The following is a 20396-nucleotide window of genomic DNA, read 5'->3' on the forward strand; positions in this document are numbered from 1 at the left end:
GATGCTCCTATTTACTGAGCATCTATTAATACATTGTGCTCGGCATCAGCTGATAAGCTCCTTACCTTTCTTATCTCATTGAATCCTCATAACTCACCTCAAGAGTAGTGCCAATATTATTCTTAGTTTCAAGATAAGGAAAATGAGGTTCAGAGGATTCAAATAACTTGTCCGAAGTCTTGCCTGGAAAGTCCCACGGACAGTGGAGGCTGACAGACTACTGTCTGCCCATGGGGTCGCAAAGAGTCAGACACGACTAAGCAAATGAACAGACAAAGCTGTAAGTGGCAAACCTGAATGGTATCTCCCTGACATTTAAAGTGAGGTTGTTAACCATTCATTGTGTTAAATACTTTTAGGTAAAGTCTTATTCTAACACTTATTTAGTGTTTACATGTCAGTCACCCATTCTAAGTGCTTTGCATAAATTTACTCATTTAATCATCAGTATAATATAGGTGATGGGGAGAAAGGTTAAGAAATATACTCCGAATTAACCAGGTAGTGAGTAGTAAAGCTAGAATGTAAACTGGCTTTGCAAGACTCCAATTGACCACATTCTAGAATTATTTCTCCAAACAATGCCCTGCTGCTGCTGCTGCTGGTGCTAAGTCACTTCAGTCGTGTCCAACTCTGTGTGACCCCACAGACGGAAGCCCACAGGCTCCCCCGTCCCTGGGATTCTCCAGGCAAGAACACTGGAGTGGGTTGCCATTTCCTTCTCCAATGTGTGAAAGTGAAAAGTGAAAGTGAGGTCGCTCAGTCATGTCCGACTCTTAGCGACCCCACAGACTGCAGCCCAGCAGGCTCCTCCATCCATGGGATTTTCCAGGCAAGAGTACTGGAGTAGGGTGCCATTGCCTTCTCCAAAACAACGCCCTAGATAAGGCATATAGAAAGTACCCAGCAAAGAGTTTTTCAGTTGATACCAAATCTCATTTTCAGTCATGTAAACTCTGGGGATGCTGAGCCTAAGGGTGTGTTTGTTGGTACCCCTAGGGAGCTACGACTTTAGCTGCTGTTCCAGGTGACTCACTGGCACCTGTCACTCACACTAACTTCAGGCGTGCAGAGCAAAGGCTAGAAGCTGGCTCAGCCACTAATGAACTGTCTAATCCAGAAATTCCTTCCCAGCAGCTGAGCAGTCCAGTTCATATTGCATGTTTGACTGAAGCAGCTCACTGGGTCAGACTGCTTGGCCTATAAATACCTCCCCACCCAGTCTCTGGTGCCTTTCTTCCTGAAACTGGAAAGGGTGGAGACTGGTTTAGAAGGGCTAGAATTTGACAATCAGAAGGGTGTGTATACATTTTACAGTGCATGTGTTTTCATGTATGTGGTCTGCTAATGGGAATAAGGGGAATGAGGCAAACATTGGTTTTAAAAAGAATGAGGCAGATTGAACTGGTTTTTAAATTTTCATAATCATACAGGCCTGCTACATCCAGTTCAGCTAAAACCAAAAGTGTGTGTGTGTGAGAGAGAGAGAGATAGAGAAAGAGAGAACAGTATCAGAAAAAGGATATGAACCCAAGTGATCAGGCAATAACTATTAACAAATGCTCTAGAAAATTATACTTTCAATGGACAGTTACTGTGTGTCCACCATGTGTCAAACATTGGACGGTGGTCAAGGAACACCAAAGTGAAAAGAATTTGCTATGATCCCTGCCCTGGTGAGTTTTATAGTCTTAATAGAGGAGAAGGACATTAATAATAAACACCCAGATATATAGTGATGAATTCTGAAAGGTTCTTTAAAGGGAAAGAATAGAGTCCTACCAAGGGCAGTGTCGAGTGACTTCAGGCTATAGAATGAATGTAGGCTGTCTGAAAAGGCCTCTCTCAGGAAGTGGTGTCTAAGCTGAAATTTTTTAAATGATTAGCTGTTATTCAAGGAAAAGGGGGAGGGACAATAGTTTAGGGAAAAAAGAGAGCAGCATGTTTATAGACCCCTGAAGTAGGGAAGAACATGGCACTTATGAGATTCTGAAAGCCAACTGGCGGGGCTAGAGTGTACTGAGGCTGGGAAGTCAGGGACATGATCGAAGGCGAGGTGTGAGAGGTGGGGAAAGCATTTCCTTAGTGATAAATTAACAAAAGGTATTTATCCCAAAGCTTCCTTAAAGTGGCTGCTGATACATTTTACTCTGATTGAATTTCCATTGAAGACTCAGGCAGTAGGTATATTTGAGATCGTGGCCAGTGTTGAGTCTGCCCCTTTAGTGTTTAATGGTCTTATTCCTTCTATTGCCTGATAAAGAATTGACATTTAATGTGTTCCTATGGACTTTAGAGGAAATAATCAATGCTTCAAAATCAAGACCAACAAACTTGCTAAGGTGTGTGCTAGAAAGGAATTTTGCTAGTGCAGTTAATAGTCACTGACTTTTTCATGCCCTAGGTTTTTCCATACCTCCAAAGGCAGTAACTTTGGTTGTTGGAATCAGTACTTAACATATTCCCAAAAGCAGAATCATTAGAGATGTGGAAATATGATCCTATTTCCATTCCTCTCCCATCTGCTATGCTTGGAAGGATTGCTCCTGACAATGGCCTTGGTATTTGACCTCTCGAGTACTGATTTTATTTTGGGGATGTCTCAGGCTGTGTGTCTATGGTAATGAAACATTAAAAACATAATAATAAGCTGTAGATGAAAATGCAGTGTGTGTAACTTTTAATGCATTAACATGGACCAACAACCAATTGTCCCTACAAGAATCCTAAATCTCCAAGCGTGGACCGTTTATGTCATGTTTGCTATGCACGGAATGAGATCTTAGATATCGCTAATATTGATAAAAATACTCTCTGTTAAGAAACATAATCCTGTCTTCAGGGAACTTATAATCTAGTTGAGGAGACCATATACACACACACAGGATAGAAAGTGAGTCATACCCCATAAGAAGGTGCAATCTAGGTTAGTCAAGTTTTAAATGGAAGCTAGCCTTCTTTAGTTTCTAAAGAGACTAATTTCAACTGGATCTTGAAAGGACGGGGAAAGAGGGTGATTTTCTAGATGAAATTTACTGGTAGAGTCAAAGGTGAGTGTAATAGGAACACTGCCTTTAATTAACTCATTTCAGTAAGGAGAGTTGAGCAAGGAGACATGTGAGAATATCACAGGTAACAGGTGAAAAATATAAAGAGTTTCAGGGGGTGTGAGGAGGAAGGGGCATTTTCCCAATCCAAGGAGATCATGAAAAGTTTTAGGGGGTAGGTGGCATTTGAACTGGCCTTGAAGGATTCATGTATTCAGTTTTCCTTCAGCTCTCAATTAGAATTCTGTGCAAAACTTATAAGTACTAGTCCCTAGGCAAGGGCTCCAGACTAAAATAGTAACATCCTACCCTCAAGGGGTGTACTGTCTAGGAGAGTAAGATGTCAGCAGATGCACGTGATGGAAAGGACATCTCAGGGAAATAAAATAGCATGACCGTTGGTCAACAATGACCGTTTTGCTTGGGGAGCCTGGAGAGTTAAACTTTGCTCAAGTGTCATCTTGTGACAAGGAATACAAAAGATATGATGGAAAGTTAGGTTGATGCCAGAAGAGCCACAGCCTGTAATTATATATGAAAGATTTGGAAAAGATTAGAAAAAAAAAAAGGAAAGAGAGACAAAAGGGAATGGGGACAAAAAAATACCTATGGTATAGTGGTGCAAGTGAAAGTGCTCAATCATGTCTGTCTCTTTGCAACCCCATGGACTATACAGTTCATGGAATTCTCCAGGCCAGAATACTGGAGTGGGTAGCCGGTCCCTTCTCCAGGGGATCTTTCCAACCCAGGGATCAAACTCAGGTCTTCTGCTTGGCAGGCAGATTCTTTCCTGCTGAGCCACCTGGGAAGTCCAGATGTATAGGGGAACTCTGCTCAACTTTATGTGGCAGCCTGGATGGGCAGGGGGCTTAGGGGAGAATGGATACATGTATGTGTAAGGCTGAGTCCCTTTGCTGTCCACCTGAAATTATCACAACATTGTTAATCACCTGTATTGCAATACAAAATTTAAACTTTAAAAAAAATAAAAGGATGGTGGAGGAAAAGGAAGGGAGAGCAAAGAGGCAGGTTAAGAGCTTGGAACTGGAGTAGGGTTCCAATCCCTGCTCCTCTAACAATCAGCCTTCCAAACTTGAAAATGCTGTTTAACTTCTCTGGGCTGCCATTTCCCCATAGAGAAAGATATTGAAATCATGGAGTTGGAGTGACAATTAAATGACATCATATAAAACATAAAACACAGATCCTAGCCAAAGGAAGTGTTTAATAAGTGAGGATGATAATATCAATTTAGGAAGAGACATACATTAAGGGGCTTGTGCCATGCCTGGCATGCAATCAGCCAACTAATGGCAACCCACTCCAGTACTCTTGCCTGGAAAATCCCATGGACGTAGAAGCCTGGTAGGCTACAGTCCATGGGGTCACAAAGAGTCGGACATGACTGAGCGACTTCTCTTTCTTTCTTTTCTTAAAGAAAAACTGTGCTTTTCTAAACTCTGCAATACTGGTATTTTTCTGAGACTGAAATATCTTGAGGCCAGGTCAGTAGCCAGTTCATTTCAGTGAGTCTCCTGCATGACAGTTGCATTCCACTCCCTGTAGTCACTGTAATAAAGGAATGTGCAGTCGAAGAGTTTTCCATTAAAGATTGACTTCCTGGAAGGAAGATCTACAAATCACTTGGAAAGTTTCTGGCACCATCACCTGGGCCTGGCCATTTACAAAATGTCTATAAATCTTCCATGGGGCAGGATGAGAGTGTGGGTGTTTTTTATTCCCCCCTGACAGACTTGTTTCTTTCTATAAGATATTAGGAGTAATGGATAAAGTTACCCAAGAAAGGCCACGAGGAGGTCAGGCTACCCACCCACGCAGAAGTGATCTTGTAGTTGTCGCATCATTTTAAAGTGAATACAGGTGAGCAGTCTTCTGCCTGGTAAGCAAATAGGAACTAATGGACCTTGAGTTGTGTAGCAGAAGGAATAAAATCCTTTCTGCTCTCTGCTGTCTTTCTTTTTTTCTTTTGCAAAAGAAAAAAGGAGAGGACAGAGGGAAGGATGGAAAGGGCCTAGGGAAAGAAAAGAGGAAAAACTGGAAGAGGGAAGGGCGGAAGAACCAAAAAGAAAACCAAGAAATTGTTTTCCTTTCATGGTGATCACATGATCTGAGATGATTTATGGGAGAAGCTCATGCAATTCTAAATGTTTTGAGAATCCTGTGAAACCCTGTGTGAACGTAGTTTCAATCACATTTTTCTTCCTCTCCATGCTTTGGCTCTGGGTATGAATTGAACCTGTACAGGTTTTATTTCAGCTGTTAGCAGTGCACTAGTCCTAGTTTCTGGTTTGTTTCTTCATACACTCATTTGCTAACTCATTCAGCAATTCTGCCCTCTTCATCTCTTCACCATTCATTTCCCCCTGGCTGTTGAAATAATGTTCTCACCGGCATATACTCATGCTGTTGTTTCGATGATCAGACAGGAGCACTTTCTTGAGCCAGCTGCCCATCCTCTTCCGCATCATTTTCTGTTGTCTTGCAAAGCTTCTTGAAAGAGTTGTCCACAATCACTGTCTCATTCCCCTCTTCCCGTTCACTCTGAAACCCACTCCAGTTGTTTCACCTCCACTGTACCCCAGAAACTATACTTGCCAAGGTCAAAAGTGATTTCTGTGATTCAGATCCAAAGGTCAGCTGAAGCCTTTTACCTTGCCCATCAGCTGGGTTTGACATGATTGACAGCTCTTTCCTCCACACTTCACTTGGCATCCGGAATACTAAGCTTTCTTGGTTTTCATCCTACCTCACCAGCTGCTTTTTCTTTGTCTTTTTACCTGGTTCGTCCTCTTCTCCCAATGTTTTTTTGGCTGTTCGAGTGCACCTAGGTTCAGTTGTTGGTCCTCTTTGCTTCTTTTACTCCCCTCACTCCTGGAGATCTCATCCAGTCTCATGGCCTGAAAAATATCATCTGAAAGGCTAATAACTCGCAAATTTCTGTCACCAACTCAGACCCCTTTCCTGAACTCTAAACCCTTATTTCCAATTATCTATTCAGTATCTTCAGTTATATACTGAACATGCCTGAAACTAAATGTCTACTCTTCCCCCAAGATGGCTACTTCACCCACAAACTTCTAATCTCAGTGAGGGAAATCCACCCTGCCAGTTGGTGAAAGTGGAAACATTGGAATCAACCTTGATTCCTCTCCTTCAGATGCCTATCCGATCCAGCAGCAGTTCCTACTAGGTCGGCTCTCAATATACATCTGCAGTGTGATCACTTCTCTCCACCTTCACTACCAGCACCCTGGCCTGAGCCGCTGTCATCTTGCCTGGATTATCTCCCTATACTCCCTGACTCCACCTCCGCTCCCTACAGCCTGTTCTCAGTACTACAGCCGGATCGGTACTTGTGAAGCGTCAGACGATATTGCTTCTCTATTCTGTACCTCTCAACTGCCTTCCATTTCATTTTTTCTCACTTTTTTTTATCAGAGTGAAAGGTACATAACACAAAATTTACCATTTTAACTACAGTTGAGCCTTGAACAGCTGCAGGGATTAGAGGCACCAAGCCTCTGTACAGTTGAAAATCTGGGTATAATTTATAGTCAGCCCTCCGTATCCATGGTCCCTGTGTATCTGTGGATTAAACCAACTATGGACCATGTAGTACTGTAGTATTTACTTCTGAAAAAAATCCACATGTAAGTGGACCTGTGCAGTTTAAATCCATGTGGTTCAAGGTTCAACCGTATTTTTAAGTGTAGGTTAGTGGTATTAGGTATATTCACATTGTTATACTCATTTCACGTTCGGCAAAAGCCAAAGTGCTTGCTGTGGCCTGCAAGACTCTAAATTATCGGGACCTGTGTCTATTTGCTTGTTTTTCCCTGTTGGCACTGTCTTAGCCACACTAGTCCTCTGATACATGTGTGTTCCTTTCTTAGAGTCTTCTCACCGTCTCTTGCCTCTGTCTAGAGTGCATTTCCTAAGATGCCTACATGGTCATCTCCCTCTCCTCCTTCAAATCTGCTCAGGGAGACCTGTCGAAACCACCCTATTTAAAATCTAAGCCTCCGTCTTATCTCACGTAATCTTAATTCCCTTTACTTGGCTATATTTACTTCCCGTTATACATAACATACAATGCAATTTGTTATGTTTCTTGATCATTATCTTTTCTCCACAAGTGGAAAGTAAGTTCTATAAGGACAGATTTTTTTTAATCTATTTGATTAATTAATGTATATCCAACCTGGAATAGTATTTGACACATAGTAGGTGTGCTCAGTGAATATTTGCTGAGAATGATGAATGAGTCTATCAATGTTTAGTCTTTTCTGAGCTTTCTATGTTTTGTATTATTCATTGGTATCTAAACTGCTACATGAACATGAAATCGAATATAATGGATTTTCTACATATCCAGTTTTCAGTGGATAGAAAAAAACAGCAAGGATGTACTATAATGCCTTTGCCTGATGAATATTTATTCAAGATTGGGTCATGCTGATGAGAAAAATCAGCACATTTATTTATTCTGTCTTTTACTATTTGCCTACTAGGTGTAAAGTACTCTATTCAATCTTTAAAATAGGGACGTTATCCAAAAGAGAGTAACATTTTATTCTAATTTTCAAAATACTGCAACTCCTAGCCAGAAAGAGAGGAAGGGTGGGGAAGAGGAATAGAGAGGAAAGAGATGGAAAGAGAAATACTGATTCACAGGATTGTAAATAGCACATTTGGTTCTGAGACTTTCCATTATCTTTGCTGAGACTATTGAAAAACCATCATAGCATTCTACCTTAGGAACTGTTAGTAGCATCTTCGTTTTGCTCGACATAGAAATGTCATGTTTTAGAAGGAAAAACCTGAAAACATTCTTTATCCTTTTCTTTAAACTTACCGAGAATTTAACAAAGCGACATAGTGCATTTAGTGTGCATTTTGCCCTTTGGAGAAATACAGGAGATTTTTCTGAGTGCAGAGCTTGGGTGGGTGTGAGCTATCTTCAGCTCCGGTAGTGACTTCATATTGCCCTCGAGACCAAAGCCATCAACAGGATTCTTATTCTGTTGCTCAAAAACTTCATTATAGGGTCTTTGAACAACCTATTCTCCAACATTATTTTGCTGTATCCCAATCTAGCACTACCTGCTAGTCTTCTAGGTAGAAAGCTCCTTGAAGGCAAAAACCAGGTATGTATTGTTAGCATATCCCTGGCACCCAATCCACTGATGTGCACATAATAGGTGTTCATTAGAGTCCTTGCATCTCAGACCTAATTGCTCAAAATTCACTTGCTACTACATGCCCTCTCCCAACTAACACCCTATCCCAGAACCCTCTGTTCACCACCCCATCTGCTCTCTTCTCTTCTTACGATTTATAGAAACCTGCCAATGCTACAGACACTTTGTAGGACAAAACCTCTTCTTTACTGATCAATCCATCTTGTTCTAAAGTTGTACAATACTCACTGTTCCAAATAAGAGCTTCCCCTTGCCTCACACCCCTTAAAAATATTCCTTACGTTCATTCAGCATAAATATTTTGCTCATTGATACTTTGGGGTTATCCATCTTCTATGTGTTGGTCCACTTTGACATTGGCTCTTCTGGCTCTCATTTGATGATCAATTAAAGGAAAAAATTAAGAAGCATCTATTATATACTTAGACACTAAGCTAGGCACTGGGCTTTCTAGTGATGAACAAGTTCCTTATGGAGTTTATATTTTAGAGACCAGGAAAGGCATTTAAAATGGTTCTGTTACCATTGTGATAAAAGGTAATGGTACGCAGTGATAACTGATAGAGCAGAAGTACAGGGAGCCAGGAGGCTGCATCCCAAAGGGACCTGTCTAGGTTTGGGGAGAAGGCTTCCCTTAAAAAGTGACATTAGAGCCAACTCACAAATTCCTTTAGCTCCCACAAGGCAGGTACCATGTATTTCTGAGTTCAGAGTATCTGGCACAACAAAATTTTTGATGCAAGACATGCCAAGAGATTCCAATGCGTGCCCAGGAGCTCCTGTTCCCCGACAGATGTGATGGGCTTTGTCATCTTGGACCTGGGGTCCCACTGACTTTGAGGTCAGTGCTAGATGATCCCATATTGTGTACATAATAGATCTGAATGATTGACAGAATTTGTATCACCTGAGCACTTAATTACTCCTCTGCTTTCTGAAAGAGTAGGTGACAGATGGTAGACACCTTTCCAGCAGATTCCACTGTAAACCACACAGGCTTGAAGGCAAGTCTGGACTGCTACGGATCTCCCACTGGCTTTCTCTGTACTTAGAGGACTTACAATTTTTCAAATTCCTTTGCCCTTTAGGCAAATTTTGTTCCACCACCAGAAAAGTCTCTCGTCTCAGTTTCTGTGTTGCTGGAACTTGTTTTGAATGAAAGGCAATTTCCATGAACCCACATGTCCTGGGTTGTCTCAGACCTGGTTAGTGCTAAGGATTTGGTCAGTGTGGGGAAGCTGTGTGCATTTTAATGGAAACAGCATGACATTCATTACTCACCTGCTTCCTACCATCTGGATTTTCACAGCTCAGCAAGCATGGTGGGCTTACTACACATTGGCTGGGAGAAACCTGGCTCCAACGAGGATATGGCTAAGCCCATTTGAAGTCATAATTTTATGATGGACACCATGATAAATTGTAGGGGGAGGCATTCTATCCCAGTAAACTGATTTCATATGTGAATGGTCAAAAATTAATGCACCATTGCCACACAGGGGAAGAGGAAAAAAACAAACACCTCAATATTGGAAACTAAGTATGTAGGAAGGAAAATTGGTTGTATGATAGAGGGAAATGAAAATGTGAGTGTGAGAGTTTGTGCCTGGAGGTGGCAGGACGAGAGATCATTTTTTCCAATTCAATGCACATTAATAATCTGGCCCTGTACACAATGCTATGTGGAAAACAAAGATGGAAAGCCATGTCTATTAGTAAGCATTCAGATGCACATAGCAAAAAGTCTATCTTGCAGTGGCTTAAACTGCTAGGTATCTTTTGTTTAACAAGTCCAGATTTAGGCTGTCCCTATGGTAGGCTTTTGGAGAAGGCAATGGCAAGCCACTCCAGTACTCTTACCTAGAAAATCGCATGGACAGTGGAGCCTGGTAGGCCGCAGTCCATGGGGTTGCTACTAGTCGGACACGACTGAGCGACTTCACTTTCACTTTTCACAATTGGAGAAGGAAATGGCAACCCACTCCAGTGTTCTTGCCTGGAGAATCCCAGGTACAGCCTGGTCAGCTGCCATCTATGGGGTCGCACAGAGTCGGACACTACTGAAGCGACTTAGCAGCAGCAGCATGGTAGGCTTTTGCAGTTAAGTCATGTCACTGGGGACATTGTCCCTTTCTTCCATCTGTCATACTCAGCCTCTTGGCTTGGCCTTAGACTTAGTACCTCATGGTCACGTAATGGCTGCCACAGCTCCACATATGGCTACATAGAACCACATCCAAAGTAGTATTATACAAGGAGTATGTCAGTGCAGCCAGAAGGCTTCCCATAACTTGCTTGCTTCCTTTTATTCTGGGAAGAAAATTTTTTCCCAGATTTTCTGCCTCCCTGCCCCACAAGAGACTTTTCTATGTGCCCCATTGGCCAAATTTGGGTCACATGGCCATCTCTAGCCAGAGGAAAGGCTGAGAAGCAATTTGCATTTTCAGCCTCTACAGTGGGGACAAGCACGGAAGAAAGGCAGTGGAGAGGAGCAGCCAAACAAGGGTATTAGCCACAGCACACTCTCTGCCCTTCATGAGCTTGGTCTTCACAGATCTGAAATTTAAACTGTGCCCCTTTTCCAGCACTGTGCTTGTGGTTAAATAGGAAGCAGCAGTTGTGATAAAGTGTGGGGAATTGGAGTTGTTAGACCCTTCTACCTGCATTCTTTCATAGAAGAGGATTACCAGCACCAGACTGAAGTTTAAACCAGTATACACAGAATTAATTATATTCAAATGAATGGGAATAGATTCAGTAGCTAAAATCCAGACACCAGTTAGGTGACAAAGGAATCAACTCTGGATCCAACAGAATGTGTATATTCTATATACTAGGTCAGTACAGCAAGCATGTGGCATGTGTTTAGCCTCTTACTTACCAATGCCCATGACAGACTTGACCAATGGATCACAACACCCTCCCATCAAGCCCAGCTATGACCTCAGTCCTTCTCAATGGGCAGCTTCTGCCAATAGATCAAAATTGGTGAGCAAGATTAGATCCATTTGTTATCACTTCTCAGAACTTGCTATTTACTACTCTTGTCACTAGGACCATGCTAAAGGAAAGTGACAAGTAATGTCAAGTTAAGAAGTTAATGCTACTGAACCAAGGACTCGGATAGCATCCCAATTAAAGGCAAAGGGACATTTGAGTCAGAGGGCAGAAAACCTCATGCAGAAAACCTAGTTTGTGATATAGGTTAATAAAGATATATTGATGAATTGAGTTTCCCAGTACTCTAAAAACAAAATTATAAATAGTGATAATATCTAAGCAATAAGATGAAAAAATAAAATCTGACTCCAACTAGCTAGAAAATGACCATTGACTAGAAATTGAATAGAGCTATGTGTGTAGAGACCAGTAGCATTAATCCTCTGTATTTACACACACTCCTTTGGAAGCTCTTATATACCTATCAGCTTATTTCACTCCCATAATTTTATTCCTTTTTGAAAAATTGTTTACTATAGAGAGGCAATATGAAGGAACTTTTTAGGAGGAAGGTGATTAAACTGTTTTGTCTCATGACAGTGATAGTGGATACACATCTACATGTATTTATCTAAACTCATAAAACTATGTGCTGCAAAAAGTGAATTCTATTATAGGGGAATTAAAAAGCAAATTTTTAAAAAGTCACTGAGATAAATATTAAAATCTTGCATTCAATTTGAAAGTCAATTAAAATTGCTTAGAAGTTAAAAATTGTTCAAGTATTTATGATCAAGGTAAAAAATATTAGAGAATACTGAAAAATTAGATGACTATAAAAGAGTAAATTTAAACATCTTTGTCCTACCCCAAAACAATATAATTTTGTACTCTCTCTGATAGACTTTTTCCTATGATTATTTGTATGTAGTAATTATTCTCTTTGGGGGGATATGTCATGTTATATTCTAATCATCATTTTGGTATTAATGGAAGTATATTACTACCTTGTGTATGTGCACAGTTGCTCAGTCGTGTCTGACTCTTGTGACCCCATGGACTGTAACCCACCAGGCTCCTCTGTCCATTGGATTTCCCAGGCAGGAATACTGGAGTGGGTTGCCATTTCCTTCTCCAGGGGATCTTCCCCACCCAGGGATCAAACACGAGTCTCTTGTGACTTCTGCATTGGCAGGGGGATTCTTTACCACCGAGCCACAAGGGAAGCCCATATATTACTTTACCAGTTTAGAAAAAGATACATTTTAAAATGTAAATACTTTAAAAAATTGAGATCATTTTAGGCATACTATTTTATTACATGACTTTTTAAAATGTTACAATATATTAACATCTTTTCAATGTAACCATTTTGAACATGATCCCAGTAGTAGAGCAGAACTTAGGTATATCTTATTTGACCAAAACCAGACTTCCTTTCCCCCTGTCATTTTGATGGGAAATATATTCCAGTGTACTATTTCAGTTATCCATAGAAAACCTTTTCCAAGAAAACGGATGCTGACTTCGGTCTGTGAACCAGAACCCAAGGAGGAGTCCACAGTGTTGTAAAGATGGAAGGAGTTGTTTTAATTCCCACTGGGGAGTCTAAGAATCCCGTTTGTTTAATGATCCACAAAGTCAGGGACAATCTAACTGGAAACCCCTGTGCGTGTGACAAAGGCTCCACAAGTCCCCTCACTGCAGGAGCCACTGCAATTAACCCCAGCATTTCAGCCTTGAAGAGCCCCGCAGTCCTTCTCCACACAGATTTGCTGGCAGCTACTGCCATTTCACCCCATTGTCATCCGCTGGGAAACCCGTTTCCCTCTTGCTGGTATCTTTGCCCTGGCAGAAGAAACAGCAGACTCTGCTAGAACTGACCTCCTTGTCAGGAAGAAAGCCAAATATTGCTTGCCCAGAACTAGTCCACTGATACAAGTACTGTATATGACCTTACAGTATTATCTCCAGATGTTTCCAAGATGAAAGATAAAACATGTAATGGGCTCTGAAGGCTAAATTGTACTACACTCTTATTTCAACCCCTGTGATGGATGCTGAGAGGTCAGTGCTAGTGACGTGGTCAGTAAGATCTTGTCCTATCAGAGGACTTGGGTTTAGATCCTAAGTCTACACTGAGCATCATTTCATCAGAATAGTCACCCTACTATTGAACTATTCAATGCCTAATAATTGTAGTCAGCCCTGGCATTGCATAGACTCCAGCCTAGCGTGGTACCAGGGGAGTCTACAGCATGAGCAAGAGGATCAATCCTTCCTTTTCAACTTCACAATCACGTGCATATAAATGCCAAGTCAGTTTCTATTATTCAGGTAAATGGAAATTTTATGTGTGAACTTGTTAGTCCGGAACCTTTGAAGGATGGTGAGATTGACTTTAAAAATGAAAAACTCGATTCAAACAGTGCCTATTGAGCTAGAAATGGGGTTACCAGGCCACCATCTTGTGGAAATTAAATCAGCATGAACAGATGTGGAACAGGGCAAACGTCATACCTCCCAGGGCTTCCTTAAAAAAAATCATGTTAACTACACTTGACCTCTTTAACTGCTTTTGGCTTCTGCTCTTTGTTTTTAGTCAAAAACATGCACTTCATTCACATCTTTATAGAACAGAGAGAAAAATGCTCAAGTGTATAAGTTTTTGCATGATAACGTGACTCGGTTGCACCCTTAAGAAAATGAGTTGTGGTGAATGCTGCTGCTGCTGCTGCTAAGTCACTTCAGTCATGTCCAACTCTGTGTGACCCCATAGACTGCAGCCCACCAGGCTGCCCCGTCCCTGGGATTCTCCAGGCAAGAACACTGGAGTGGGTTGCCATTTCCCTCTCCAATGTGTGAAAGCGAAAAGTGAAAGTGAAGTCGCTCAGTAGTGTCCATTTAAAGGCAAAACGTCCTCTAATCAAACTTGATGAATTGAACTTTAGTTGAACTTGATGAATTGACTTCTGTTGACCAAGATTTCACAAGACGTTATTGTCTCTGAGTTTGCTGGTTTATTGTTATTGCCATATCCTCTTTCTGTACTCAACAAAGTCATGTTGTCTTGAGCAGTGTATGTTTTCTAATTTGCTCGGCTCTACCAAGAGCATGTTGCAAGCACAAAGCATTGTATCCAAAGTTTCCCTATCTTGAAACTGGAATGTGGGGTGATTCATGAGTTTTGCATGAATTATTAAACACTCATAGATGAAGATACGCAAAAGATGGATAGGGCAGTAAAATACTCTGGTTACACCTATTGGCTTAGCCATGATAAATGAGTGAGGAAACACGAAAGTTCAAAACAGGTATTAACTTGAGTTGCCATGCCATATGTTCTTAAGGGAAGCAGACAATACCCAGATATAAACAGCCTAGTATGCAGACCAGCTCCCTGGCAGAGTTAAAAGCAAGGTAAGGACTTGGCAAAACACTAAGGGATTTCAGCATTCTGCCATGCCAATCAGTCTTTTCTCCGACAAGTTTCTTGAGGGAGACATAGCACAATGATAACACTTGGAAAACAAAGGAGGCATTTATATACCTCCTTATATATATCAGGGGACAAGCCTGATAGCCTGTAGTGCAGAGTTTTAATAATACTGCCTTGGATCACATGGCTTAGACTTGAGTTTGAATCCCACCTTGATTTGACCCATGTGCATCTTAGAGCGTGAAGACGTTTTCACAGAATCCAGGCAAAAAGACAACATGCATGTCATCCTTGGGAGACTGAATTTTGTTTCTCTTGGAGTGACATTTTCTTAGAAACTAAGCCAGAGACCAGCCTTAGAAAAAGCTACTTACCTCTCTCTTCCAATACTCAGTGTCACCAAAAGGGAAGACTCATCTCTTAGTTCAATACACTGGCCCAAGAACCCATGTAGAGCTCCAACGTCTGTGTTCATGTTGCTGCTGAGAGGAAGGGCTTCAGATGCCCTTACACAGAATCTTGGGGCTTCCCTGGTGGTTCAGTGGGTAAAGGATCCACCTGCAATGCAGGAGATGTGGGTTCAATTACTGGGTTGGGAAACTCCCCTGAAGAAGGAATATGGCAACCCACTCCGGTATTGCCTAGAGAATCCCATGGACAAAGGAGCCTGGTGGGCTATAGTCCACGGGGTTGAAAAGAGTCAGACACAACTGAAGTGACTTAGTGCACACACACACACACACACACAAGCAGAATCTTAGCCGTAAAGACATGAGCACGGCACTGTTAACTCCCAAGCCTGGGCTCCCCATCACCCTCTCATTACTCCCTGCTTCTCTTTCCCTCGGGGAGGTGTCTGGTTCATTTTTTAGTGCCTGACAGCAGCCTGGAAGTGAAAAGAAACAGCAATGTCTGCTTTAGCTTCTCCCCAAAGCCGGAAAGCTTGGTGAATAACCTCATTGCTAGCCACTCACTGAAAAGCCAGAGCAGCAACTAACATGAGAAGTGTCTCCTAGCACTCGAGTGTTTCTCAACCAGGGCATTCTGAGGCAACAGGAAACATTAAACAAGCTTCTTGTCCCCTCTGTACATGAGAGTGCTTTGCTAAGACACACGAACTCTAACAAAGGAAAGTGGTCGATCATTCACTCAAGGTAACTGGCTTCCCAGCCTTGCTGGGCTCACCTGTTCCTCCTTGGGCTCTTGTTCTAAAAACAGGTCTTCTAAACTTTCATCAGGGACTGAATAGCCATGCAGCTTATTTTGTGTTTCCTTAAGGTAGTGTTCATTTGGAGGGCTCTTCTCGAGTGAATGGATGGGATGTCCAGTTGAGATTGTCAATAAGGAATGGAGTGGCCTTTTCTGGAAGGAGCACTCTAGAGACGAGAAGTCAGAAGCGGGTGACCCACAAACCATTTTAATCCGATAGACAGAATTATATATTTTTTTAATGTCATGGCACTCAAAAAAAAAAATCATTGGTTGCCAATATTTAAAAGTGAAGAGGTTTTCACGTAAAGCTCTGGGTTTCCAGCTTCTTTAAAAAAATATGACATCCCGTATTTGTGGAATCTAAAAAGAAATGATACAAATGAACTTATTTACAAAACAGAAACAGATTCACTGACTTAGCAAACTTATGGTTACCGTGGGGAAGAAATGAGAAGGGATGTTAGGGAGTTTGGGATGGACATGTACACACTGTTATATTTTAAATGGATAACCAACCAGAGACCTCCTGTAGAGGACAAGGGACTCTGCTCAGTGTTATGTGGCAGCCTGGATGGCAAGGGAGTTTGGGGGAGAGTGGATACATGTATATGTATGAATGATTTCCTTTGCTGTGTACCTGAAACTCTCACAACATTGTTAAACAACTATACTCCAATATAAAGTAAAAAGTTTTTTTTAAAAGTCAGAATATCTGGCAACACAGGTAATATTTCATAGTCACAGGGGGTGAGCCAAGTAGCCACTTGTCTTTTAAGAGGAGACACAAGCTTCCTACTTAACCTGATTTCCTTCACTCCCCATTCCCTTGTGGCCCTGTAGGATTTGAACCTGCTACCACTGGGGTCAGTCATCTAAGACGCCAGAACAGAAATCATGAATTATTCTTTTAAATGCACCTGGCTTGAAAGTGATTATAGGTTATCCCTTATTCTTTTTTCTTCTGCACAAAGAATGACCATTCAAAACATTTTCATGTATGGAAAAGGACAGTTAGAAGCAAAGTGGAGAATTTCACACTACTTACCTGAATCAATCGGGCATATAAAGAAAATCCTGAAATGATGATATTAAAGTAAGATTTGAGATTTGAATTATTCAGGGGTAATTGCCTTAGTTTTCCAGTTCACTGTTTCCCCTTCGCTTTCCTTACATGGACACAATCTTCAGAATATACCTCTGTCAAAGGCCACAGTCATAATTCCCCCGCCTCCTTTTTTATTTTTTTTAAACTCATTTGCACTCTCGGTAGCGATTGTTGGAGCCCTGTGGGGGAATAATTGCAGAGGAATTAACCTCTGACATTTTTCTAAAAATAGCCCTAATAAATCCAATCATAGGTAATTTACCTGTCCGTGTTCCTCCAGGGATAACCAGTATTGAAGAAAGGCTTGGCAGGCTGGCGTTCCTTCTGCAATTATCTGTGATCTGCGTTCCTGGCGCCTGTGTATTTTCTCTGTTTAGAGATACACAGTACAAATTTCCCTCTCCCCTCTGACCTCGTGACCCTGTTTTCTCAGCCCCTTTCTCCTCGAGTTGCAGTAAAGCCCTGCTCTTCCAGAAGGGTGTGGTGGGCTTACCAGAAAAGGGGGAGCATTTCCAGGGTTCCTCCTTGAATTTCCAACTCCTGGAGTTTCCCCGATAGCTCCTCTGAGTTGTGTCCCTTCATTTTGGATGTCTGAGCTTCAAGCACCTCAGCCCTGCTCATCAACCTTCAGTCCTCATTTAGATTCCACAACTGAGCCCCATTTGGGGAAGTTTCTTGGTGTAGAAGAAACGGGGGTGCAGAAGGCCTTGGGTGGGAAAAGAGTCTGTGGTTGGTAGAAATTGTCAAAGAAAATGGCCATTTCCCTGAGCCATAAGGAAATTCATTTTCTAAAAGAATCTGAATGTGCTTTTCCTTTTGTTCTCTCCAATTGTTCCTAGAGACCACAGTGCAGTGTGGGCGTCTAGGAAATTTACTTCCCCAAGTGCCACTTCTAGTGGCACTTCAAATACAGGACATAAAATCCTTGTAAATTCCACTGCAGAGACAAAGCCCTGAGCCCTTAAATGCACAGAAAAGTAGGTCTATTATCTATCGTTTGAAAGTAAGTGTGCAGTTACTTAAATTGTCTTTGTCTTCTTCTTTTCAGCTGACATTATCTCTACGGTAGAATTCAACCACACGGGAGAATTACTAGCGACAGGGGACAAGGGGGGTCGGGTTGTAATATTTCAACGAGAGCAGGAGGTAAGTGGCAGTGAATGCAAAACGCCCATTTTCTGTTCTTTTTAAAGGAGGCCTCCCACTGTTTCTTAATCCTCATGTGTTGCCCTTAACCTTGCTGCTTGGCTTGCAAACTAAAAACTGCCAAAAAGTCATTAACATCAACAGTTGCACAGGCTCACAAAAGCACCTGGAATTAGAGCCTTTTCTGGACAAGGTCTTCCTTTCCAATCCTGGGTACTGCACATTCAAAACGACCTCACTTCTCTGGATCTGCAAAATTCCACAGGCGCTTATAGAGTGTAACACCTCCTTTCTCAGTAGGGTTGATGCTCTTGCATATAGAAATTCAGGGACTCCTAACAGAATACCTGGGATAAAAGATACAGCCCTTCCCCAGCAGATGTGAAAAGGATAACTTGGGTCAGAAAAGAAAATGTAGCTCCCTCTACCAAAGCAAGTGAAATCCCAGAAAGTGACATCTGAGCAAAGAACATGGCTCACACTTTACTATGTACGTGCCTGCTAAGTCACTTCAGTCGTGTCCAACTCCTTGTGACCCCATGGACTGTGGTCCACCATGCTTGTCTATCCATGGGCTTCTCCAGGCAAGAATACCGGAGTGGGTTGCCATGCCCTCCTCCAGGGGATCTTCCTGACCCAGGGATCAAACCCACATCTCTTATATCTCCTGCTTTAGCAGGTGGGTTCTTTACCACTAGCACCGCCTGGGAAGTCGACACTATACTATGGATGACATGAGTTCCCTGCAGCTGAATCCTGTATGCCTTCCAAGCAGGAGTCGTTAACTCCCAGTGAATCTCGACAAGCCCATTTCTTCCTGAGACTTGGGTTCCACTAGGAATTGCTTCTCTTTTTCATATAAATTGAGTTTTTGGGGATGTCTGCTTCTGCTCCGTCAGAACAGAATTATGGCCCAATTTGGTTTCCTTGGCCTCCCCTGGCAATGTCCTGAAGCTTACAGCAGGCCAGTCTGTGTTCAAGTGACTCTCCCATCTGCTACTGCCTGCCTCGGAGATTCACCCGGTGCGGCGTAGCGGGAGGCCCCCTGTGTGGAAGGGAGGCTTCGCAAGAGACTTCCCTAGCAATTTAAAGCCTGCTTTGTGCCTCAAAGCCATTTGTGTTCCATCTCCCCTCCAAAAAGGGAAGTCTCATTTAGAGGTGATATATTTGGTAATTGCACATTATTTGCAATTAATTTCTATAAGGGCATGGTAATCCCTCGGGGTTCTATATGAATTCAAGTGCTCAGCATTAATTCAGGCACCCAGCCTATTCCATTGGCCCTGGAAACATGAAAATGTGGTTGGCAAGTAGAAACTAATAGCTCTTTGTGACCTGGAATTTTTCCTGCTTTTCTGGAGCTGCCTACTGCTAATTGGTCTGGCACATACTCCACACACTTGACAGTCTGATTTGGATGGTAGCAAATCAAGGCTCTTAAAAATTTATTGTTCAGGTGGACTAGCTCTTTCTGCAGTAAACAGGACAGGACCAAGTATGTCAACCTCTAAAGTCCTTTTAAAATTGATTTTTAAACCTTCTTCAATTTTTTTTAATCCAATTAGGTTCATAGTAATGATAAAGGGAAACCAGAGGAGCTGTTTAGCATAAATTACCCAAGGCAGCATGTTGCCAGTAATATTCCATTCTGTGTTTCCCATTAGCTATTTATAGGTTTCACCTATTTTAATTTACTGAAATATTTGGGAAGCCTGATTCATTAGTAGAATGGAGGGGGACACATTTTCCAAAGGCGGGTGATTTTGTTCAATAAGGAAAAAATATGGAAAATAATAACATGCAGTTCACCGTTGAGTTTTGTGGCAAGGCTTAGGGTTGAAGGAACACTGAGCTTGAGAAACACAGACATGTGGCAACATCTAAGTCAGATCTCCTCTCAGCTCCTGTGGGTAACTCCTGTATATGAATGCTCAAGTGACACGATCCTGGAGAATTTGCTCAAAGAACCTCAGTGCCCTCACGAGTACATTTAACACGTGGGCATCAGTACCATCACCTATCAATAAACTGAGGCTTGGGTTTGAATGTCCAGTATCCGCCCAGAAATAGTTTTGTTTTTTTTTTAATTTAAACCTTTAATTAAGAGTCGTGCATCTATGACAAATGCCTAATATGACCTGGATTTGAATTTGTACACACTGTTTTCCCAAGCCTGAATCTTGAGGCTCTGGTCTCAAGGTCCTAAAATGCAAACCTCCCCTCCATCTCTCCCTTCTTCCCTTTCTCTCTCTCACACCCTCTTCTCCTCCTGTCCGCCTTTCTTC

General features: G+C 42.0%; 1 protein-coding gene across 3 annotated transcripts in view; it reads left to right on the plus strand.

The window, feature by feature from the left end:
* Positions 1 to 20396, plus strand: part of PPP2R2B (protein phosphatase 2 regulatory subunit Bbeta) — a 324170-nt gene that overhangs the window by 173902 nt on the left and 129872 nt on the right. For all 3 annotated transcript variants that reach the window (XM_055430540.2, XM_055430542.2, XM_088838580.1), the window contains one exon: positions 18014 to 18111. In XM_055430540.2, the coding sequence (XP_055286515.1) occupies positions 18014 to 18111 (98 nt within the window). Of the gene's footprint in view, positions 1 to 18013; positions 18112 to 20396 lie in introns of those variants that run through there.

Source organism: Moschus berezovskii, chromosome 8 (genome assembly GCF_049115385.1).
Source record: "Moschus berezovskii isolate FMDL1 chromosome 8, NW_MosBer_1.0, whole genome shotgun sequence".
NCBI classification, from domain to species: Eukaryota; Metazoa; Chordata; class Mammalia; order Artiodactyla; family Moschidae; genus Moschus; species Moschus berezovskii.